Genomic DNA, 25,242 nt, shown 5'->3' on the forward strand with positions numbered 1-25,242 from the left:
TGGAAAATATCTGGGATCTTTTATTTCAGCTCATGAAACATTGGACCAACACTTTACATGTTGCATTTATATTTTTGTTCAGTGTAGATGTGAAATGATACTGAATATGTGGCCAATGAAAATAATGCCGAAGGTATTTGTAGTCTCTCCATTCTGTTTTCATATGAAAAACTATTGATGCAACAAATCATATCTGTGTTTTGTAGCACAAGACTACACTGCCAGAGAACAAGATAAAAACAAGAGAGGATTCGCCGGAGGTGGAAAAGGTCAGGTGTCAACCATAAGACCGGGGCAAACTAATAAAAACCTGCAGAAGTATTTCGCAATGAAAGGTCAAGGGGATGGAAGTTATGGTCCTGAACTTTAAAAGGTACAAGTAAGAAGTTAGGTAGAATGGGCTAGAAAGGGCTAATGTGAATATGTCCTTGTTTTAGGGGGGGGGGGGGTGAATATTGCTTCACCTTTTAATCGAGAGGGGCTATTGATCTCCTCTGTTTCTAGTTTGTCAAATGGGCCGGGCAGGCCATATTAGAAGCTGTCAACATTCGCTCCGGCTAGCTCGCCTAACTCGCCACATGCCCTTTAGTACAAACAGCCAGCCTTTGATTAAAACCCAGGCTAAATAATTCCACCTAACATATTCCACTGCCTTAATCGAAATGGCACAGGGCTATAACAAATTAGCAACTTTGAGATGTACATGAAAAGCCCTTTACACATTTTTTTTCTTGTATTATTACTTATTAATATTAGTAAAGTAACAGCTCCTAGTGAAAGTAAATATTTACCCAAAGGTTGCATATAAGTGTTACGCTCTGACCTAGGTGTCACGTCCTGACCAGTAAAGGGGTCATTTTGTTATTGTAGTTGGTCAGGACGTGGCAGGAGTGCGTTTGTTTTGTGTTGTTGGGTTTTTGGGTACTGTTCTATGTCATGTATTTCTATGTTTCTATTTCTAGATAGTCTATTTCTATGTTCAGGGTTTTGGTTTGGCCTTCAATTGGAGGCAGCTGTCCTTCGTTGACTTTAATTGGAGGCCATATTTAAGTAGGGGTTTTTGTCTTGTGTTTTGTGGGTGGTTGTTCCATGTATAGTCTTAGTACCGTACAGGACTGTTTTTCGTCGTTCTTTTGTTCAGTGTTCATTTCTTTAATAAATCAAGAAGATGATTCACATCCCTGCTGCAGTTTGGTCCGATCATTACGACGCTTATGACACTAGGAGAGCTGTGTTTTCTCTGTTTAGTTAGGTCAGGGTGTGATAGGTGGGTGGGCATTCTATGTTTTGTTTTCTATGTTTTGGCCGGGTAAGGTTTCCAATCAGAGGCAGCTGTCTATTGTTGTCTCTGATTGGGAGCAATACTTAGGCAGCCTGTTTTTCCCTGTGTTTTCGTGGGATCTTGTTTTTGTGCAGCTGTGTGTGAGCAGCCCCAGAACGTCACGTTTGTTTCAGTTTCACCTGTTTATTGTTTTGTTCCAGTTCACAAATAAAATATGTGGAACTACCGGCACGCTGCGCCTTGGCTAATTTATGACGGTGAATACGAAGACAGCACTCGACAATAAGCATGTTTTCTGATGTTCTTATCATATTCTTTGTGTTGGTAGTAACAGGTTGAATCATATTTCTCTATGGAACAAGGGGTCGGAGAAAGGAGAAGTGACGTGCTGTATTGACAATATTGTTGATTTGGGAATATGTGGAAAAATATGTTTTCTTCCATCAAACTGAGCCTATCAGTACCTGATAAACACACATTAAAAAGCATCCATGATGAATGCTGAACATTTTCTGCTTGCATTAAAAGCATTTGAAATACTTTCGTTATAGTGCTCATTTGCCATCTTGTATTGCACAACATCATGGAGAATGTCTGACATTGCAGACATAATCTAACAATACAAATATTATTTGAACCTGGGAGGAAAAAAAGTAGCCTAGTTGAAAAATAATATTTTGTACAGCCACAGTGCATAATCAATATTACTGTGAATGAATGCAGTGCTCGGCTGCGATGCGTTATCAACAAATGCTAAACTAAATAAATGTCCCATGTCAGAAAAAAAATGTTCAGGATGATTGATTGATTGATTGATTGGGGATGAAAAGAGCAACTAAATCACATAATGAACATGTATTCATATTAGCACATCCTGTCAATGTATTGCTCCTACAGCTGCTACAATTAAAGCATAGCAACTACAACTGCTGTTGCCATAGATTTTGCAACAATTATGCATGCCATTATAAATGGCTTTTTATAGAATAGAATACATGCATGATCATCCAGGTAGTTTTCTCCTGCTGAGTTCCCATGATTAGAGAAGTGGTTTTCTAGAATCATGGATGTATTTTTCTTGTAAACTTCAATGGAAGGTAACTAGCTAGATAACAGAGTTATAGACAGCAGGAGTTTTTGCTTCTGGCTCACAGTAGGTTTGAATTGGGGTGAGGAGGGCGGAGAAGGGAGGAGGGATTGTATGGACAGGGCTAGAGCTGGCTGCACCACAGTCAGTTCTCACTCTGCCTGTAATTGAACAGGAGTTAGAGCCAGCCCTGCACTGAGACCAGAGTGCCAGCTGTCCTTCTGTGACGCCTGAACACCAGACCTCCTTTCCCTGGCACCCGGCTGCCAACTGTGCCAACCAAGCTGCATGGGCACAAAGCTGGGCAATGGGCATGCGCACTTGCTCAAATTGCAGACAGTCACCCAAGACCCAGTCACTTGCTTGCTCTGTCTTCCCATGGAGTCTCTACAACACTTACTTATGTGGAAAGCTAGAAGCTTTGAGAGTTGAGCTGGAATGGATGAGTTAGGTACAGGTATATAATTTGTAGCGGTAACTTGTATTCCATCCTATGTCCACTCGAGATTAATCCCAACTCATTTTGTCCTTCGACCAAATGTCTAATCAGTCAACGACGCTACTTCCATTAGCGTTTTTTTGGGTCCGTAAAAAAATATAAATTAGAGTAGCAGCACTAACTGATCATTCAAGCATCTGTGAAAAGAATCCCCGTTTTTTTCCCCCTCCAAGATGTTTTTTTTCAAAATGATTCAATCTAAGCACCATTTATAAAGGCATGGCATGCCCACCATTGGTAATGAACAATATCAGTTGGGCTGGGCTGGTGGTGGGGAAATAGAAATGGGCGCCCTTACTTAGTGTCACCACCGTTTACACATAACAAAGGCCAGTGATGTATTGCCTCGCCAATGTTTTAGCCGGTTCTCTTCCGGAGGAGCATCCATCACGGATGCAGCGGGATGGAAGAAAACGGCAAATAAATTTAGAATGTAGCTTTTTGGGGTAATACGGGACGCTTCCTCTGACAAATCACGAGACAGGCCAGCCATTATTTTCTTTGACTGCAGGGAAGATAACGTATACAGTGATAGAGGAGCCATAAAGCAACAAGCAATTACAATGCATTTTGTTGTAATTAGCCTTAACTGCAATTTCTGTCAGCGTGGAGTTAGTGTCACCGTTAATAATGTCTGTAGAACGTGCCGGTTTCTTGGGTCCTTTATTATCTCTGGCAGCGTTTTGTCATGTCTGAGCTGTCCATAGTGGCTGAGGAGAAGACCTGGGTTCAAGTAGTATTATTTGTTTTTTTTGAATACTTTCTCTGCATTTGATTGAGCTTGGTTGAGCTTGTCTGGCCGCAATGGGACCAATGGAGTATTCCCAAAAGTGCAAAACCAAACCCTTCCCATCGGGCACTCCGGTAGGGGCTCTATCATACGCTCAAAGTATTTGAACATTAGCCACAGACCCTCGCGGAATCAGCGAGGGCCACTTCGTAAATGAGTAGGTGGGTCTCTGAGCGTAATTCGATTAAGTCTTAATAGACTTAGCCCCTTTAATTGCCGAGGAGATCTGAAAGCCTGGTGTGTCAGTCTAGTGGGTATACTGTATGGTCGGAAACAATCAGAATCAGAAGGATTACTCAAAATGGATTTCTGACTCAACTGTTGCTAATGCTGAGAACAGAACACACAGTGGAACAGTGGAGGAGCGCTATGGAAATGAACAAAGACCGTTGTAAAGGCCCAAGTCCCAAAACTTGAGCCCTCTGTGGAGCGCTTTGCTCTTCAAACAGCAGAGCGCACAAGACTTTGATAAGACCATTATGCTCCAGACTGCAAACATAAGAAGGAGAGCCTGGTCGCGGAGGGAGAAGCGGACGAGGGAGGAGAAGAGAAGAGAGGCGGAGCCATGTTTTGAACTGTACCTCTAGGGTGCGCAGACGCTCCAGAAGGAGCTTTGTTTGGTCCTGAAACTCTTCTGCTCGGCTGACGCTGCCGATGTCTGGCAGCAAAGGCTCTCCAGAAGACGGCAGTGGGCTGCCACCGCTGCTGTTCTGCTCCAAGCTGTCACGCGTCTTCTGCACCTCCTCCGAGAGTTTATCCTGATAGACAGACAAGAGGAAAGAAAAAAAGAGAGAGAGAGAGAGAGAGAGAGAGAGAAGACGATGGAGAGAGAGAGCAAAAGAGAAATGGAGAGAAAGGCAGAGAGAGAGAGAGAAGACGATGGAGAGAGAGAGCAAAAGAGAAATGGAGAGAAAGGCAGAGAGAGAGAAGGAGAGAGCGAGAAAGAAGGAGAGAAAAAGAAACAGAAGGAGAGAGAACAGAGAGGAGAGAGAGAGAGGGAAAGAGAAAAAAAAAACACAATTCAACTCCAAAACATCCCCTAATCCCTAACCGCGTTTCACTTGTATTTCCAAAGAGTGGCAGTGACCTTGAGACCTCTCCGTCTTGTCTGCCGATAGAGGATACCACACCCCTCTTTCTCCCCCCCTTCACACCCTGCCTCAGTCTCCAGCTGTGACACTAATGCACAGAGGCGAAAATTAAAAGCGAACACAATAAAATGATGAGAAAGGCAGAGAGAGAGAGATATTCCCAGGCCCGCTGGGCATGGCTCACCAAGAGAGTCACAGACGAGACAGCATCCTGACATTGACTAGCTAATTAGGTACTGTACATTCAACACAGGATACAGAGTACTGGTAAAGGAGGATATGTCATGTGTCACCTATCAATTATTCTAAGTATTTTCACACTATCCTAGAAGTCAAGGAGGGATTTTCTTTCACTCTGATGTGACTATTGAAATAAATGACATCATGCTACTTTGGTCTTAAATCAGTACACCACCTTGTTTTGTATGTGATATTGAGACATATGAAAACCATAGCATAGGCTGTCGTTAAAACTAATATACTCTATTTACAACCAACACCATTTCCCTTACAATTTAATACAAAAACCCTACCAGTGGGGATTTATGATGGATTTCCTGTATCCAAAACAAAGTGATATGCCGATAATATGAAACGCTTAATCCTCACTGGACTAAACTGGGCATTTATCTTCATGCATTGAATGTGCTTTAATAAAACACACACACACACACACTGCTCCTGGGGTGATATAGTTGCCATGAATCCTAAATGTAGGTACATTTCAAAAGGAGAGATTGAGACACCTTTAAATACTCAACATGCATGCCTTATTCCGATTTGAGGTCACAGCCCTTTAATTTGCAACATCCATTTCACAAACACTCTTATCTCCATACTATTACAAATCTGATCAAGGACCAGAGAGGGATGAAACTACAGTTGAGCTGGGAGTTAGATGTCGTGTAAACCTCAACACATGCCTATAGCCAGCCAATGAACTTTGCAATGCAAGTAAATGGACTTTCCCCCCCAATTTTTCCCTTAAAATCTCACCAAAGCCTTTTGTTGTTATCGCCTGATGTACACCTGTGCACCTTTGTTCAATTTTTCATTCAAACCTTCTCTTCCCCCCTTGACAGTTAATTGTCAAGTCTGATGATAGGCTTTCACGGTAGCGAGACGGACGCAGACAGCCATGGCTGGAGACATTGATAGATGAGGTTGAGTCCTTGCTAGCGTCGCCATATCCAAATGCATCCAAATCAAGTCGTCCCTCCCTCCTGAACATGAATTGGAAATGCTGTCCTTGGCAACCACTAGCATTACGTTTGCTTTGAACTTTAAAGGACTATTCCAATCTTGGCTAAAACATGCCGGTGGTTCCCAATCTTGACTTTGTTTGATTATTTTGTTTTGCAGGCACTTTGAAACCAGGGTTGTATTCATTTGGACACTCTGTAGTAAAAAGTTTTAAGCATTTCTTATTGTACAAGTTCAGGCCGTCCCTGCCTGTTTGAGTGAGTATTCTTTCGTTTGGTGCATAATGAATATGACCCATATCTCTCCCCCAGTAATGGTACCATTAATTGAGAGCTTGTTCTTATTACCACAGCCCTGTTATGTCTGATTGAACATCTGGTCACAGTAGGTACAGTCATCTCGGTAACCTAACATATGTTTCTCTCCACATGTGTATGTTTGCTGCATCCATTCACACAAGTTAGAGCGAAATCAATCCCCCACTCTGGCACACGTTAGAGCGAAATCGATCCCCTCCACTGGCACACGTTGACAGATTCTAATTTCATGTTTAAGTAATCCACTCAGGTTGATTAATTCTGGGGCTGCTATTATTCTGTATAATACCCATCATTTGAATAACCACAGGGTATCTGACTATGTGGAAATATGGTCCACCGCTGAGAGAGTGGCTGCATCGCAAAAGGTACCCTATTCCTGTTATGCCTAGTGATATATACTCTATGGGCCCTGGTCAAAAATGGTGCTCTGTATAAGGAATAGGGGATTCAGCCATAGAGTTATACTCCCTATGTTAACCCACAATAAATCTAGCTAATGCATGTATTAGCCTTATTGAAATGTATACCGCCATACCTCCATTTCCCATTATGACGCTCATTTTTTACACTTGCTGCCTATTTTTTTTTATACATTACCATTTATGATCGGTTTCTAAAGGCATAGCATGCCCACCATACTAATGAATGGCTTTATCCTTTATAACGACGTAGCATATTCATCACTGAAGTTAAGAAGTCCGTGTAACGTTTTGCATTTGCACTTAGGGGAATTCGCTTAATTGATGTTAACACATTTGGAAATGAAAAAGTTGAAGCTAAATTACATTTTAAATGTGTTACTTCTTTAAATCAGCACAACAGTTTTCAGATGTGCTAACAAAATAGCAAAAAGGTTTTCTGATGATCAATTAGCCTTTTAAAATGATAAACTTGGATTAGCTATCAACATTCCTTTGGAACACAGGAGTGATGGTTGCTGATAATGGGCCTCTGTATGCCTACGTAGATATTCCATAAAAAAATCAGCTGTTTCCAGCTACAATAGTCATTTACAACATTAACAATGTCTACACTGTATTTCTGATCAATTTGATGTTACTTTAATGGACAAAAAATTTGCTTTTCTTTCAAAAACAAGGACATTTCTAAGTGAACCCAAACTTTTGAACGGTAATGTATATTTAAAATATATATATATATATATATATACAGTTGAAGTCGGAAGTTTACATACACTTTAGCCGAATACATTTAAACTCAGTTTTTCACAATTCCTGACATTTAATCCTAGTAATAATTCCCTGTTTTAGGTCAGTTAGGATCACCACTTTATTTTAAGAATGTGAAATGTCAGAATAATAGTAGAGAGAATGATTTATTTCATATTTTATTTCTTTCATCACATTCCCAGTGGGTCAGAAGTTTACATACACTTAATTAGTATTTGGTAGCATTGCCTTTAAATTGTTTAACTTGGGTTAAACATTTCGGAAGCCTTCTACAAGCTTCCCACAATAAGTTGGGTGAATTTTGGCCCATTCCTCCTGACAGAGCTGTTGTAACTGAGTCAGGTTTGTAGGCCTCCTTGCTCGCACACACTTTTTCAGTTCTGTCCACAAATTTTCAAAAGGATTGAGGTCAGGGCTTTGTGATGGTCACTCCAATACCTTGGCTTTGTTGTCCTTCAGCCATTTTGCCACAACTTTGGAAGTATGCTTGGGGTCATTGTCCATTTGGAAGACCCATTTGCGACCAAGCTTTAACTTCCTGACTGATGTCTTGAGATGTTGCTTCAATATATCCACATCATTTTACTGCCTCATGATGCCATCTATTTTGTGAAGTGCACCAGTCCTTCCTGCAGCAAAGCACCACCACAACATGATGCTGCCACCCCCATGCTTCACGGTTGGGATGGTGTTCTTCGGCTTGCAAACCTCCCCCTTTTTCCTCCAAACATAACGATGGTCATTATGGCCAAACAGTTATATTTTTGTTTCATCAGACCAGAGGACATTTCTCCAAAAAGTACGATCTTTGTCCCCATGTGCAGTTGCAAACCATAGTCTGGCTTTTTTATGGCGGTTTTGGAGCAGTGGCTTCTTCCTTGCTGAGCGGCCTTTCAGGTTATGTCGATATAGGACTTGTTTTACTGTGGATATAGATACTTTTGCACCTGTTTCCTCCAGCATCTTCACAAGGTCCCTTGCTGTTGCTCTGGGATTGATTTGCACTTTTCGCACCAAAGTACGTTAATCTCTAGGAGACAGAAAGCGTCTTCTTCCTGAGCAGTATGAAGGCTGCGTGGTCGCATGGTGTTTATACTTGCGTACTTATGTTCGTACAGATGAACGTGGTACCTTCAGGTGTTTGGAAAATGTTCCCAAGGATGAACCAGACTTGTGGAGGTCTAGAATGTTTTTTTCTGAGGTCTTGGCTGATTTCTTTTGATTTTCCCATGATGTCAAGCAAAGAGGCACTGAGTTTGGAGGTAGGCCTTGAAATACATCCACAGGTACACCTCCAATTGACTCAAATGATGTCAATTAGCCTATCAAAAGCTTCTAAAGCCATGACATCATTTCCTGGAATTTTCCAAGCTGTTTAAAGGCGCAGTCAACTTAGTGAATGTAATCTTCTGACCCACTGGAATTGTGATACAGTGAATTATAAGTGAAATAATCTGTCTGTAAACAATTGTTGGAAAAATTACTTGTGTCATGCACAAAGTATATGTCCTGACCGACATGCCAAAACTATCGTTTGTTAACAAGAAATGTGTGGAGTGGTTGAAAAATGAGTTTTAATGACTCCAACCTAAGTATATGTAAACTTCCGACTTCAACTGTATATATATATGGGGGAACGGTAAAGATTCAGACAATTACATTGATGGAAGCCACAATCTATCTGCGTATATATATATATATATATATATATATATATATATATATATATATATATATATATATATATATATATATGTATATATATATATATATATATATATATATATATATATATATATATATATATAATTATAAGGCCACTCCTAATTGATGGTGAATAACAACAACTTATCCTAATGCATGGTCTATGTGTTACCAAACAAAGCATTTCTCCTACACAAGCCTCTACGGTTAGGCTTTATAAAGAGCAGGAAGGAGAGCCCATGTTGGAGGAGTGCTAAGCAGTGCGGTGTTACCTTGTAGGCCTTCATGATGTCCACAGTGTCCACGGCTGTCTGCTCCAGCACCCCCTGGTTCTGCAGCAACGTCCGCACCGTCTCTTCCATCCTGCACATGCACGCACACACACAAACAGAGGGGGAAGAAGGGGGAGATTGGTTTAGGCCCAGCGACACAAGAGGGGACGGGTGGGTTTTGGATCGTACCCCAGTCCCTTTCCACTACAGTATGTGGTGCGCCACACGATGTGGTGCTGAATGGTTACATATGGCGCTGGGGAGGTTCACAAGGGCATCCACTGAAGCAGAGTACTGACTGACTGCCTCTGTCACAGTGCCTCTATGGGACTTGTGATACGGTTGTGCCTCAATTTTTGTGCCAAATAATGATTTCTCTCAATGCAAACCAGAGACTTTTACCCCACAGCCTACATCAATATGCTGCTCCTCACCCCTGATTCCCATATGAAATCACTACAATGGCGTTACCTCTTGTTCTACATTCTCCCTGGCCTATTCCAGGTAAAAAACACATCCAGTGAGAGTTGAACCGTTAGGGAGATTGTCTAGGATAGGGCTCCCTCCATTGACCCGGCTGAAAATAGGCCTACAAGTCAGAGTACAAAGAGATGGAGCGATGAAACCGCTGTGACATTTCAGGAGAGGAATACCATTGTGGAGCAGGGAGAGAAGGCCAGACTTTGATAAACGAAGATGAATTCCAAATCATCACAGCCGACACAGCCAGCGACACAGCCAGCGACACGTGCCAGCGACACGTGCCAGCGACACGTGCGAGCGACATACAGTATCAATGGATACAGCCAGGGACAAAGCCATGGCCATAGCCAGGGACATAACCATGGATTGACAGATGTATCATTTGCAATTTTAAATGAAATGTTGAAATTCCGTTTCTAAGATAGTGGGCAAAGGGACCAGCAAAACGACAGATAACTTGATGTTGCAGTAAACAGCATTAGGCAACCTACTTGTGTCTCACTGAATTCCCTGTCAGTGTCAGTCACCTTTAAGTGGTGACACTTCTGATCATCCTTTCAACAGTGACAGTTAACACTGTTAATTGTTCAGGCTTAACACACTCTGGGGAAGACAACTCAGCCACGTTTGTTTTGTTTGTTGTTTGTTCTTACATCTGAGCTCAGTGAGATTTTGCCTGTTTTCCCATTGCGGTTTTCACAGTTGAACTGTTGCACGACGGCAAAGCCACGGCTTTAGCGTAGGCAGCGCTGTGCTCTGCCATCGTAGCGGCCACACCATCTGGCAGGCTGAGTTGGAAGCAGGAGAAAAGCTGGCTATAAATCAGGCCTAGCTAGCTGACTGACTGTCTGACTGATTGACAGGCTGAGTGAGTGGTCAGGTCTATGGCAGATAGAAACTGTAGCCCGCCGCTTAGGACACTGTCCTTAATCGCTGTGGTCAGGGATAGGGGGTGTGGGACTGGAACATTGTAGTCAGTCCAAGGACTTTGTGACTGAATGACATGCTTGATTAGTAGGGTATTGTAAGTAACTAACGTGGGGTAACTGACTCATTCAGAGTTTATTGACTTAACATTAGTCGGGAAACAAATATGGCTGAGCTGAAATACACTGGGATTCAGTCTTCCTCTTCACAAACGTACCGGTGTGTCTACAGTATGACCAGGGTCATGAGTTTTTCCTGGTCAGATCATGTCGTAAGGAATAACTCCTGATCCTTACTTTGATTCACTAGATGATGAGGAGAGCAAAGGCATTATTTACCCAATATTTACATTGATACCGTATTATAAATGTTCTAGAAAATATTTTTTAAATGCTGCTTTATCAAAACAACTTTATTTCACTATTTTTTCTTCCCTCAAAAAACACATTCATATCAAATTCTCCACATTCTCCGCCACATTACCACCAGACAGAGAACGTCACTGTGTAGAGAGGTAGTGGTCTGACTCCGGTGACCTCCACATGGCTAAGTGACAGGATGATGGGGGTCTTTGATGTCCCTCTCCTCTGGCTGGCCTGTGTTGTGGATGAGGACTAGGGGCTGTAGGTTGGAGGTCTGGTGGCTGCGGCTAGCCAGCACTTGAAAGGGTCTCTGTGTGTTTTTTAATAGGGGCTGATTCAGGGCAGATCATGAGAGCACATGGTGTGCCTCAAAGTCCCAACCAGCAATGCTGGACAAGCCCAGGCCCAATCTCAAATCTATGACTCCATACTGTGACTGTCAAAATGCTATTCTATGAATCAGAATGTCCAGGACTAGCTGTAATGCTATGCTGAATAGCTTCTTCTAATAGTTAGTTAAGTAGTTAACCCGTAGCTACCCTGAATATCTGCATACTGTATCTTTTGACTCATCACATACGCTGCTACTACTGTTTACTATATGTCACTTTATCCCTACCTATATGTACTGTACAGTACAAATCTACCTCAATTAACTCGTACCCCTGCACATCGACTCGGTACCGGTACCTTGTGTATATAGCTAAGTTATCTTTACTAATTGTGTATTTATTCCTCGTGTTGGCCTATTATTTTCTAGTATTTCTCATTTTTTCTCTCTGCATTGTTGGGAAGGGCCTATAAGTCAGCATTTCACTGTTAGTCCACACCTGTTGTTTACAAAGCATGTGACAAATACAATTTGATTTGATTTAATGCTATGGCATGTCGTAATGCTATGACAGTTCATAAAGCTATGACAAGTCGTAATGCTATGACAAGTCGTAATGCTATGATAAGTACCGTAATGCTATGAAAAGTCGGTATGCTATGACATGTCGCAACGCTACGACAAGTTGTAACGCTGCCACATTGGCATTCAAAAGCTACTCATGAGAGGAAAGGCGAACAAATCTTTCTCAGGTGTTTTTTCAGCAACTAACCTACAATTTACATATGACAAATCTCATCCCTCAGCACCATACATGACGAAAGTAGATTAACGTAGCTACACACACAGTGACCTGAACATAACATTTAGTTCTATTGTCTCTGTTGTCCCCCTGAAAAGGTGGGTTCAAGTTTAGCTCCCATTAATTCTAAACACATTTCTCCCTCCGATTCATCTGGAGGAGCATCACAAATAGGACTGTCTTGGACAATTACCCCTGATAATCACATTTTGATGGTGCACTGATTAGGAATTATAGTGTTTCTGAAGCTATTTAGCAGTAGAATTCGTGAGGACAGGGGAGGGAGATCCGCGAGGTTGTTTCAAGTGCATAATGCTTTTAACGTTTTTATTACATTATTTATGGTTTTACATGTAATCAAATAGAGTGAGAATGGTTTCAAAGATTCTGAGTGTTTATTTCATTTATCTCTAATAATAAACTTGGATTGGGATCATAACTGTGACCCATCGAGAATTTCAAAACATCTTCAAGTCGCACATATGCTGTATATTAAGTGTGAATATGATATTACTTCAATTCAATTTACATAGGGATAAAAAAAAAATCAGTCTCTGGCCTAACAACTCGAGCCATTAACTTTGTCTATGATACTAAATGTAATAACACTGCCATTTAAATCTGTTGGGAATTTCCTATTTTTGTGTGAAACACTTATCAACTCCACTTGATGTCAACCCAAATCATTAGAGCTGATAACAACCTTGGTGAAAAAAAGCTGTGAAAGATAGTTTTTTTGTGTGTGTAGAATCAAAGCTTAAATCTGTGTCCAAACAGCCCTTACTTAATGTGGTTACAATCTCAGTGGTTGTAAATTACCTTCTATTGAGGACCTCGCTGGAGAAAAGGAGGGAGGAAGGGAAGGATGGAGGGATGGATAGAGGAAAGCAAAGCCTGATTCGTTTGACCCCCAGACTGCACCAGCTGAATTTCAAACATGTCGGCAACAGCCAGGAAGTACAATTAGGTCTCCAATCAATATCCAGCCCCAGGTATAAGTAAAACACACACGCTCACACACACACATACACACACAACCCCCCCCCCCCCCCCCCCCCCCCCCACACACACACATCACTTCAAGTGAATCCAATGGGGGAAGGAAGCCAGATGTCTGAATGAGCTGAACGAGGTGTGTTTGACAAGTCATCAGAACATGCAAACCATTGATGGACAAAAATGGCCTGTTAGAGGTAGAACACCCTGTGTGGCGGTCTCCCCTGCGTCCTGTGTCTCACATTACTCATGTCTCAGCCACTTTCAGATGGCCCGAACATTGAAACACAGATTTGCAGCTTCCTGCCATTAAAGCTATGAAAACGTTCACTGCCGTCCAGACTTCAAATGGGACGCCATTTTTATCACCTGTCAATGAAAACGATCAAGCGCTATTCCAGCTGTAGAACGGATACCAGTAAAATTGAATTAGTTCTCAGAGGTACCTCTAACAATGCTTCACGCACAACCAAGGATTTAGCAAAAGAATGACACACACACACAAACACAGATCTTTAAACGCACACACTGATCAGATTGCCTCAGTCCGACTTACCCCATGTTGCTGAATTTGGGTCCATTGTGGTTCTTACAAACATCCCTTCTCCTAAACAATGCCACAAACACCGTGCACACTTCCCTAAGCTCCAGGGGGACAAGCAGACAGACCTGCCAGCCTGCTCTCAGCCCTCAGCTCTCAGAGTGCCACTGGCTGACCCAGCCACAGATCAAAATGTGGGTCCGCTAAAATATGCCATTCAAGAATCATACAAGCCTGAGTGCTTTTCCCATCTAACAGACACTGCCAGCATCTTTGGTTGGTTGTCCGTTAGCTGGTCGCTACTTTGGAATCATGAACCACACAACCCGCCAGCCAGTCTCAACCAGTCTCGCTTTCTATTATCCAATCCCAATGCTGTCCCAGTCAGGACCATAGCCTGGTAAGGGAAGAAGTCCAAAGGGAGGGAGAAGTAAAGAAGGAGGGAGGGAAACCCTTTCCCATATGTCCCATGTTAAGCCTGAGCCAGAGGAGGACAACCCCTGCTGTGTCGACGCTAGGCTGCGGCTAGGCTACGACCAGGGATCAGGTCTGTGGCCACAGGGGGAAGCCGGGATAGGGATCACTCAGCCTGGGATGAGTGTGAGCGATGGATGGATGGATGGATGGACAGCAGACGTGGAGCTTTATTGGCTGCCAGGGATTAGGGAGGCTGAGTTGAAACCAACACTTTCTATTGCTATATAAGTCACTGCTGTATCGTCATTTCAATACTGTACACAAGCAATAATAGCACAAATTGACAGACAGGCAGACAGACTGAAAGACAAACAGACGGATTTCTCAGGACACATATTACCATGATAGAGAAAGAGTGAGACCATGAGCTCATGGGTTGGATTGATCTACCTGGCTACTGCAGCCTCGGGGCTCATTGGGAAATGCCCTGGACCGAACTCTCACTCCATCAACATGGTATTAGGAGCTGAGCTCTCCCAAACCCCAATTAAGAAGGTTTGACAAAGACACAATTTGAAAAGTCTTGAGCCCCCCCCCCCCCCAAAAAAAAGAGTAGGGAACAATCATCAGGTTGTGGCTGGATTGGGGTCACGAGGGTTCACCATGACTTGATGGATAAATATTATCATCACCTTATCTTTACCTGGCAGCAGCTCCAGCAAAACTCACCCAAACTATCCGACTCAGCATTCTTGAAGTTACATTTACATTTACATTTTAGTCATTTAGCAGACACTCTTATCCAGAGTGACTTACAGTAGTGAATGCATACATTTCATACAATTTCATACATTTTTTTTTTTTTTCTGTGCTGGCCCCCCGTGGGAATCGAACCCACAACCCTGGTGTTGCAAACACCATGCTCTACCAACTGAGCTACAGGGCTACAGGGAAGTTCCATTTTTCCAGTTTAACACTCTTTTTCTCCTTTCCACTAAATATCCTCCACCTCTGTAAATGCATGTAATTGCCCGGCAGGTCGATAGCTTAAGCTAAGCCACATTTTTTTATCCTCTTTCAAACTTTTGTTTTGTGTTTTCGACCAGAAAGGGTCATTGTAATGGGGCCTCTCCTGGCCTCTACCCTCTCCTCCTACCCTAGAGGGGACTGAGTGACCTGGACCCCTAATAAAGCCCTCAGGACAAATGCTGTTGGGGTCTCTACACTCGTTCTCTGACCAGGCGATACACATCCAGTTTTGTTTAAAGCGGAAAATGGGTGGGGGGTGTGCGTCGTTCCCCTTTAGCACAGGGGAAGCATTACAAATTCCTTAAACCCCTAGGATCACTGGCTTTTTCAAGTCACCTTTGACCCCTGTCAATGAGACATGCATGACGGGGAGGCAGGGGGACACCAAAGGGACGAGTGAGACAATCAGAGGCCAGGCAGTCATGTTACTGTTTTACAGCCTCCTGTTCTTCTGAGAGAGATAACGACAACCTCCAAGATGCTTCCACCATCTTCATTTCATTTGAGTGAAGTACCGTGTCACATAGGGTACAATTCTCACAAACATGCGACCAAAAAGTCACTGCGTGGACATATGGATAAGACTTGAGTTAATTCCTCTTGACAACACAATCCTCTCTTTCTTCCACCTCTTGTCCCTCCTTTAGTTGAAGTTGGAGTTCAAGCAAATCCATTATGTTTTTTCCACATGTACATCTCTGGCCATAGGAAGCAGTTAGCAGTAAGCTGGGAGCCAAGGGGCCCCATATGAGCAGAGGCCTCTAGCCCTCGGAGGCTCCCGGAGGATCTGTGATAGGGTTGTGTGTGAAGGGTAGCATGTGTGGCCCACATGCAGCACAGAACATCACTGACGGGCCCCAGAGGAGACACTTAGGGAGGATGACAGGATGAATCCGATTACTCCATAGCAAAACCAGGAGCACAGCTGTCCCCCAACCTCCTCAAACCTCCCCCTGCCTGGATGCTCCTCTTGGGGCATGGAGAGGAGAAGGTGGCCTGTGGTCAGGTTCTCTCCCCTCCACACACAACCTATCCCAGCTGAGGGCCTTGTACAGGCTCTTCTGTAATTCCCTATCATAAGCATCTACTGTGCCTGGCATTGCTGCTATCTAATGAAGTACAGGGTCATTTCATGTTAGATTTGAGTCCCATGTTGAGTTCAAATATGTTCATACATCTGTACAGTAGTACCCAGAGCCATATATTAAAAGACTTTGGCCAGGTTTTAGAGCGGACGCCATGTTAGCGCCTTTATTCTCGATATTTTGATGCAGTAGGAGAACGCCTCTGAGAATTCCCTATGAAATGACCCGTTGTAAACAATCAAAACAGAGCTGCAAAATGAACAGATGTTTTTATTGATCAGCATTTGGGATAATGTGCATCCAAGCCGGTACTGTGGACATCTTGATAGGTTTTGAAAACGATCCAAAATAAACAGAACAAGGCGGAAGCGTCCAATGACACTTTAGCAACGGCTATAGAGGAGAAAGTGGCGCTCTCGGGAACACTCAACATAAAGGACTTTAGTAGCGGCTATTAAGGCACAAGTGTCTCTATGCATTGACCATGTGTATCAGTCTACTTGCCTGATCGTGTGTGGACAGGTGTTCATATTATGCCATAGACAGCTCCTGTGTGTCACCTGCCTTCCTGCCTGCCTGCCTGCCTGCCTGCCTGCCTGCCTGCCTGCCTGCCTGCCTGCCTGCCTGCCTGTTTGTGTGACTGCCACAGACGAGTGCCACCGCCACCAGATCCATACAACTTCCATAAGGTCACTGCATATTCCATGTCACTGTGCCACAGGCAGTCTGTTGGTCTGCATCCTACCCAGCGACAGCCCTTTGAACAGTGGCAAGACAGGAAAACCTTGATCGTGTGTGAACCAACGGTTGCCCTACTTTCACACAGGCTTGTAATCTGACCTCGTTTAGTACGCCTGTAAAATATCATCACAACCAACATGGTTAATCCATAGCGGAAGGGAATTAGTGTGTGTGTGTGTGTGTCTGTGCGTGTGCAGTATGTGAGTATGTGTATCAACGTGGAGGTCTTGGTTACGGACATAGTTACAGATAGCACTGTGTAATCTAACACACACTGTAATAAGTATATTTTTATAAACTGAGTGATCTCCCCTCCACTGTCACCACTATACAGTAATGATAGACAGACTGTTACATCTGAATAACCTCTCCAAGTTGATCAGCCTCTGAAATGTAATTTCAAAACCTCCCCTGATCCCCCTAAATAAACTCAATCATTCCAATTCAACCAACTACATTGGAACTCCAGTAACTCGGTTAATTGCGGCACAAGGGAGGGTGGGGACGGAGAAATGTCAAATCAGCAACAAACAAACCCTATAATAAAGTGGGTGGTTTAAATATGGAACTGACCTCTAAGTCTGACAGCTGTGTGTGGAACAGTAAAGTCTGACGGCTGTGAGTGGAACAGTAAAGTCTGACGGCTGTGAGTGGAACAGTAAAGTCTGACGGCTGTGAGTGGAACAGTAAAGTCTGACGGCTGTGAGTGGAACAGTAAAGTCTGACGGCTGTGAGTGGAACAGTAAAGTCTGACGGCTGTGAGTGGAACAGTAAAGTCTGACGGCTGTGAGTGGAACAGTAAAGTCTGGCGGCTGTGAGTGGAACAGCGAAGTCTGACGGCTGTGAGTGGAGCAGTAAAGTCTGACGGCTGTGAGTGGAACAGTAAAGTCTGACGGCTGTGAGTGGAACAGCAAAGTCTGGCGGCTGTGAGTGGAGCAGTAAAGTCTGACGGCTGTGAGTGGAACAGTAAAGTCTGACGGCTGTGAGTGGAACAGTAAAGTCTGACGGCTGTGAGTGGAACAGTAAAGTCTGACGGCTGTGAGTGGAACAGTAAAGTCTGACGGCTGTGAGTGGAACAGTAAAGTCTGACGGCTGTGTGTGGAACAGTAAAGTCTGACGGCTGTGAGTGGAACAGTAAAGTCTGACGGCTGTGAGTGGAGCAGTAAAGTCTGACGGCTGTGAGTGGAACAGTAAAGTCTGACGGCTGTGTGTGGAACAGTAAAGTCTGACGGCTGTGAGTGGAACAGTAAAGTCTGACGGCTGTGAGTGGAGCAGTAAAGTCTGACGGCTGTGAGTGGAACAGTAAAGTCTGACGGCTGTGTGTGGAACAGTAAAGTCTGACGGCTGTGAGTGGAACAGTAAAGTCTGACGGCTGTGAGTGGAACAGTAAAGTCTGGCGGCTGTGAGTGGAGCAGTAAAGTCTGACGGCTGTGAGTGGAGCAGTAAAGTCTGACGGCTGTGAGTGGAGCAGTAAAGTCTGACGGCTGTGTGTGGAACAGTAAAGTCTGACGGCTGTGAGTGGAGCAGTAAAGTCTGACGGCTGTGAGTGGAGCAGTAAAGTCTGACGGCTGTGAGTGGAGCAGTAAAGTCTGACGGCTGTGAGTGGAACAGTAAAGTCTGACGGCTGTGAGTGGAACAGTAAAGTCTGACGGCTGTGAGTGGAACAGTAAAGTCTGACGGCTGTGAGTGGAACAGTAAAGTCTGACGGCTGTGAGTGGAACAGTAAAGTCTGACGGCTGTGAGTGGAACAGTAAAGTCTGGCGGCTGTGAGTGGAACAGTGAAATCTGACGGCTGTGAGTGGAACAGCAAAGTCTGACGGCTGTGAGTGGAACAGCGAAGTCTGACGGCTGTGAGTGGAACAGCAAAGTCTGACGGCTGTGAGTGGAACAGTAAAGTCTGACGGCTGTGAGTGGAACAGTGAAGTCTGACGGCTGTGAGTGGAACAGCGAAGTCTGACGGCTGTGAGTGGAACAGCGAAGTCTGACGGCTGTGAGTGGAACAGCGAAGTCTGACGGCTGTGAGTGGAACAGCGAAGTCTGACGGCTGTGAGTGGAACAGCGAAGTCTGACGGCTGTGAGTGGAAGAACGAAGTCTGACGGCTGTGAGTGGAAGAGCGAAGTCTGACGGCTGTGAGTGGAACAGCGAAGTCTGACGGCTGTGAGTGGAACAGCGAATCGTTCAGTAGTGGGTCAGCGAAGTCTGACGGCTGTGAGTGGCTGTGAGTGGAACAGCAAAGTAGCTGTTTTTTCCTCAAGACACCACCAGATGTGTGGGGTGTGAAACTGCGCCACAATCAACTCCGCAGCTGCTCCGACCAAGGGGCCCTGTTTGAAATGCTTCAAATGGTATTGGGTGTTTGATTAGCCTAAAAGGGCATTGATCTCTGAACGTGAGTGCACACACACGCAATCACCGAGCTCATTGGGAATCAGGGGAATATGTGTGTTAGCTAGCTTGCTGTGGCCGGGTGATAACTTGCCAGTACAGCTGTGGGCCGGAACGCGCTAACACGCTAACGAGGTAAGCACATGACCATGGTCTGTAGTGTTTGTATAGCCTGACCCTATGGTCTCTCTCCTCTCTTCCCCTCTCTGTCTGTGGTAATAGTGGGGGCCAGCTTCAACAGTCTGAAACCAAGCATGACTCTCCAAACAACACGTCTCGACTTGAACGTCCATCCACTCATTCCTGCCTGTTTACATCATCCTACCTTCCCCCCCCCCCCATCCACCACCAGTAACGTGCAGACAGAATACTCCAGAGTTGTAAATCTAGACCTAGAGTCATCATCTGCTGTTGTTATTAGTATTCACAAGCCTGTAGTCCGTATGTCTCCCTTATCCTGACAAAGAACACGACTTGTGGAGACAAAGCTGATTCAAAGTCAAGAAGGAGAGCGTGGATAAGTGTCTTGGAGTTTGGCCACTGATTAGTCAGCATATTATTGCAGGTGGCCATGACCTTATACACAAAACATAGGCTTTAGTGTGCAGGTTTAAGAGTTCTCCAGCATGCAACTGAGTTCCCCCGGAGTTTTCAAAGTTCTGTCTCCATAAAGGTACGGTAGACAAGTGTTGAAGACAAATAGAGACAGTGAGAAACAGAGCGATCCTGGACATTTCATTACCTGAAAACTGCTTCTCTCATCTTCAGGCCAAGCCCTAAGTGGAAGCCTTTGATGGGGGGCCCCAGTGGCCCCCGGGTCCATGTCTGTCCACAGGACATCCTGTCTGATTGTAGGGAGGAGGGAGGGGTGGAGGAGGGCTAGACTGCTGGGGGTGATGTGACTCAGGCTCTCCTTACAATCCAGTCCAGTCAACTTCTAGTAAAGTCCATACAGCCACCTTCTTTCACCTCCATCTTCCGCTACTTGTCTATGTAACTCTGCTCCTGTCTAACTAACTGTTCAAACTTCAGCCCTCAAGAAGTTGAGAGGGCTCCTGTTAGTTGGTTTCCCGTTGTCCTCTGTCCTCTCTCTACAGTGTCAGGCCCCTGTGTGTGTAAATAACCTACGGGGTGGGCTAAGTCTTCTACTAATCCCTGAGTTTTAATGACGACCAATCTAGAGCTAGCTCCCTGAGGGCTGACCCAAGTCAGGGGCCGACCATGTGACCTTCCTGCTGGGGTCTCCTCCCCTTTAATGCTCAGCTGGATAGGGATGGGGGAGGGTGTGTGTTTGTTGGTTGGGTTCGAGTGTGTGAGTGAGTGACCAGTCCCTTAAGGAATGCAGACCTGCTGATCTGAGGACAGACATGAACACAAAGGAAAACACAAAACTGGGAAGCGAGACTATGACGTCTTTTTGTGTACAAAACAGAGAAGAAAGCCAGACGACCCACTACTGAACGATTGTTTCGATCAGGTTCCTGCCGTTACAGTCACCTCCCGAAAAGAAAGCACCGAGGCACATCAGGAAGCACACACACATCCCCGCTGAGGCTAGTAAAAAGCTGTGCTTCCCTGGGGTTTGTCTGGCACCACTCTTAGGCTTTCTCTGATGTGTGTGTTTTCTCTATTCCCTGATCAGAGAGAAGGAAGGAGGGAGACAGTGAGGTGCTATGGATCTAACAAGGAGCTCATTAACATAACTCTCTCATATCAGCACATAACACCTTGGTTTTCCAAAATAGGAGATTGGAAAGCAACCTGGTCTCAGAGCATTTCGGATTATTCTGTACATAAATTTGGGACACTCCATTTAGTGTGATATGTTTATATTTCATATGGTATGCATTAATTTGTGGATGTCCATCACCCATTTCATATGATATGTTACGAATTACAATTCGTATTTTATATGATGAATTTGCAAAACGTACAATATGTTTCCAAATTTGCAAAACATATTAGATATAACGAATTCTAACTAGGTGGCTAACGTTAGCTAGGCTAGGGGTTTGGGTTAGGAGTTAGGTTTAAGTTTAGAAGTTAGGGGAAGGGTTGGCTAACATGCTAAGTAGTTGCAAAGTAGCTAAAAAGTAGTAAGTAGTTGAAAAGTTGGTAATTAGATAAAATGCTCAAGTTGTCCGTGATGAGATTCGCACTCAAAACTTTTGGTTTACTAGATGTCACATTTGGGTTGTTAGACGTTTGCATTATACGCCTACCCATCCACCCCGACCAACCACCCTACTTTCGTTTCTGTCTTAAGTAACCATACCAAACATAACATATCATACTAATTTCAGCATTCCGAATTTACGTTTACTATGTTACGTCTAGTCTATGAAACCAGGCTGTGGAAAAACTAAACTAAAACAGACTCTCTAATAACTTCACAAATAAAGGTGTCCTGTTATGTTAAGGAAGTTCGACTGAAAAAATATGGTTCTGTTACATATAGACAGACATAACATATTATAAGCACTTTAAGACAGGCCCATAAAGGCTCATAACATGTCATAAAGCATTATTCCTGCAGGCTATAAAAATGTTACCAAAATATTGATATGTGTTTGTGGTATTTTATCTTTATCCAATTTAGAGGTCCTATTCTAACCTTATTTCAATGCACTATCATCATTCAATGTGACTTCATTTAGATTTTATTTCACCTTTATTTCATCAGTTAAGAACAAATTCTTATTTACAATGACGACCTACCCCGGCCAAACCTTTATATTTGTATTTTTTTATTTCACCTTTATGTACCCAGGTAGGCTAGTTGAGAACAAGTTCTCATTTACAACTGCGACCTGGCCAAGATAAAGCAAAGCAGTGCGACACAAACAACAACACAAATAACCACACACATTGTTATGTTTAGAAAGGAACTAATATTTTATTCCAACATTCACTCAATGCATTCTTTTTTTTCTGCGAACCTACACATCATCATCTTCTCTCTTTCGTGGAACCAATGTGAGGGGTTATGTCAGAGGAAACGGTGTTGCAGTGTCACACCCTGACCAGTAAAAGGGGTTGTTTGTTATTGTAGTTTGGTCAGGGCGTGGCAGGGGGTGTTTGTTTAGTGTGTTTCGGGGTTTTTTGGGCAATGTTCTATGTTAGTATATTTCTATGTCTGTGTCTATTTAGTCTATTTCTATGTTCAGGGTTTTTTGGTTTGGCCTTCAATTAGAAGCAGCTGTTCTTTGTTGCTTTTAATTGGACTTTTGAGGGGTCTGATTTCCTTTGGAGTGTTCACACTGCACAAACAAATTCTGCAAAAATTGTCTCAAAGGGACCAAGTGTGAAAACACCCGAAGAGATTGGATGTCAACCTCCATAACTCCTGGATATTATCTATGAGGACACACTCATGTGATGAGGCTATTCTCTTCTGATGAGATATGAATGGTAGGCTATGTCTGCATCCCAAATGGCACCATATTCCCTAAATAGTTCACTACTTTCAAGCATGGGCCATAGGGCTCTAGTCAAAAGTAGTGCATTATGTAGGGAATATGGTGCCATTTGGGATGAAGAATATATGTTGCCTATATGAATGTAGGGCATATACTGTAGGTTCTATCCTTGACAACCAAAGAAACAGGTACAATGGAAGGTTATTTCGCTGGAGAATTGGATTTTAGTGGGATTACAAGTAATAATGCAGGTAACAATATTGTAATGAAATAATGCCACTATAGAATGGCACAATATGCTCAATCATCCTGAACTAAGCACTACACAGTGTGTGTGTGTGTGTGTGTGTGTGTGTGTGTGTGTGTGTGTGTGTGTGTGTGTGTGTGTGTGTGTGCGTGTGCGCGTGTGTGTCAGTGACTTAAGAGTGCAGATCTGGCATTATCATGTGGGTCCAAGGTTCAGGCTGAAGACAGTGTGGGCAGCCTGCTGACTGACTGGTTTGCTGGCTGGTAAGCTCTTAATTAAAGTGACCACACAGATGTCCCATCTGCCACTGCGACCACCGCCACACATTACTGGCTCCCATGTAAACATGATAATCCAATGAGAGGCCAGGTACACACACGCAAATCACACACACGCAGAGATACACGCAAATCACACACACGCACGCAGGGACACATGCACACACATGCAATCATGCATATATGCACACACATGTATGCAATAAACACACAAGCACAGACACACACATGCACACACACCCAAACCCACCGACGCAGCCAGACACTCCAACATACAAAAACAAACATTATGAATTCAACAAGCCACTGAGTCTCTCTAAAGCCTTTTAGCTCCTCTGTGTCTGTCACTGCAGGGAAACCTCCTTTAATAGGCACTGAAAGGCACAGAAACAAGAGCAATATAATGAAAAAAAAAAAACATTTCTTGCAATCCTTGTTGAAATTACTGCCATCCACCACTACTGACAATGGGCAATACAGGGAGAATTACACCAGCAATGCCAAGCACTTCATCTCCTATAGCATGTGGTGGGAAGGTCTCTATTCGCTGAGCATTATAACGACATAATGGAATCCCTGTCGACATTGTTCTTCCACAGTCTAGGGGCCGAGGAGGCATGCAGTCATCCACAGGAGTCACAGCCAATAAGAACAATCCGTCTGGAGAGAGGCAACCGCCCGGCGACGGAAGCATCTGTCACAAAGGGACTAGAGCAGGACCCAATCACAGATAAGCCTAATATATTTTTCCCCTACACACATACATGCACACCCAGTCTAGCCCGCCTCACTTATTCGGGCTATGGGGCATCGGGCATCATTATGCTAACGCTATCAGCTGATTCATTGGTCCGCGCCAGCGATAGCCCAGAATATAAACGGATCTGAGATCAGCCTGGAGTCTGGATGATGTGACAGAACACATAATAAGGCTGTGGCTGGTTGAGTCAGACACTGATTGGGGATCAGACTGATGGCAGACATAAACGAGGCAGTCACAGAGGCAGTCAGGGAAAGACGATATGAATAGGGACAAAGACTGAAGACAGGCACTTATGTAAACATAATACGATGTCGCCCTGCTCACTGACTTTTATTAGATCTCTGTGTTGAATGATCTGTTCCTGACTCCTCAGGCATTATTTCATATGGGGGGCAGATAGCTACTATACAGATACACAATAGCATGTCTGAGCTGACTGTGTTCTCTGTGCTGACTGCAAAATCGAATCCATACTGTACGCCCACATGGATAAAGGAATTCCGCGACAGAATGAACATGTTGATGGATACGCATATAGATATACGGTGACAGGATGCCACAGCCAAGGCTGGACATGATACAGAGTTGTGGGGCATGGGTATGTTAAGCTCGCGGGCTGGAATGACAATGGCCCATGCTGATGGTTTAACCACTACTAGTCCATTAAGTTTGACACCGTATAGAATCATAGGGATATAAGTTATTTAACGTTTAAGTGATGTGCATTGCAGTGTGTTAGCCATCAAAGCTGTTGTGAATGCGGTTGAGTGAAGCGGGTGAGTTGCCATAATAGCCACTACACTGTAACACATCTGACATTCCTTGGAGGCGTGGGTCCGAATCCCACTTCTGACACCATTGTTGCGATTTGGGGGATGCTTCAACTCCAATCGCCTTGACCAAGGGCAGCGACAGTAACCACTGGCCCTTGGTGTTTGCGGTCTTAAGAACGTCAGATTTCTTACAATACTAATGCAAAACTTAGAGAAGAAACACT

General features: G+C 43.9%; 1 protein-coding gene across 9 annotated transcripts in view; it reads right to left on the reverse strand.

Annotated features, from left to right (window-relative positions):
* LOC115179728 (nck-associated protein 5-like) overlaps window positions 1–25,242 on the reverse strand; it is a 166,449-nt gene that overhangs the window by 46,820 nt on the left and 94,387 nt on the right. For all 9 annotated transcript variants that reach the window (XM_029741424.1, XM_029741423.1, XM_029741428.1 and 6 more), the window contains 2 exons: window positions 9,439–9,529; window positions 4,240–4,416 (listed from right to left, as the gene is read on the reverse strand). In XM_029741424.1, the coding sequence (XP_029597284.1) occupies window positions 4,240–4,416; window positions 9,439–9,529 (268 nt within the window). The remainder of the gene's footprint in view (window positions 1–4,239; window positions 4,417–9,438; window positions 9,530–25,242) is intronic.

This window comes from Salmo trutta, chromosome 39, assembly GCF_901001165.1.
Source record: "Salmo trutta chromosome 39, fSalTru1.1, whole genome shotgun sequence".
In the NCBI taxonomy this organism is placed as follows: Eukaryota; Metazoa; Chordata; class Actinopteri; order Salmoniformes; family Salmonidae; genus Salmo; species Salmo trutta.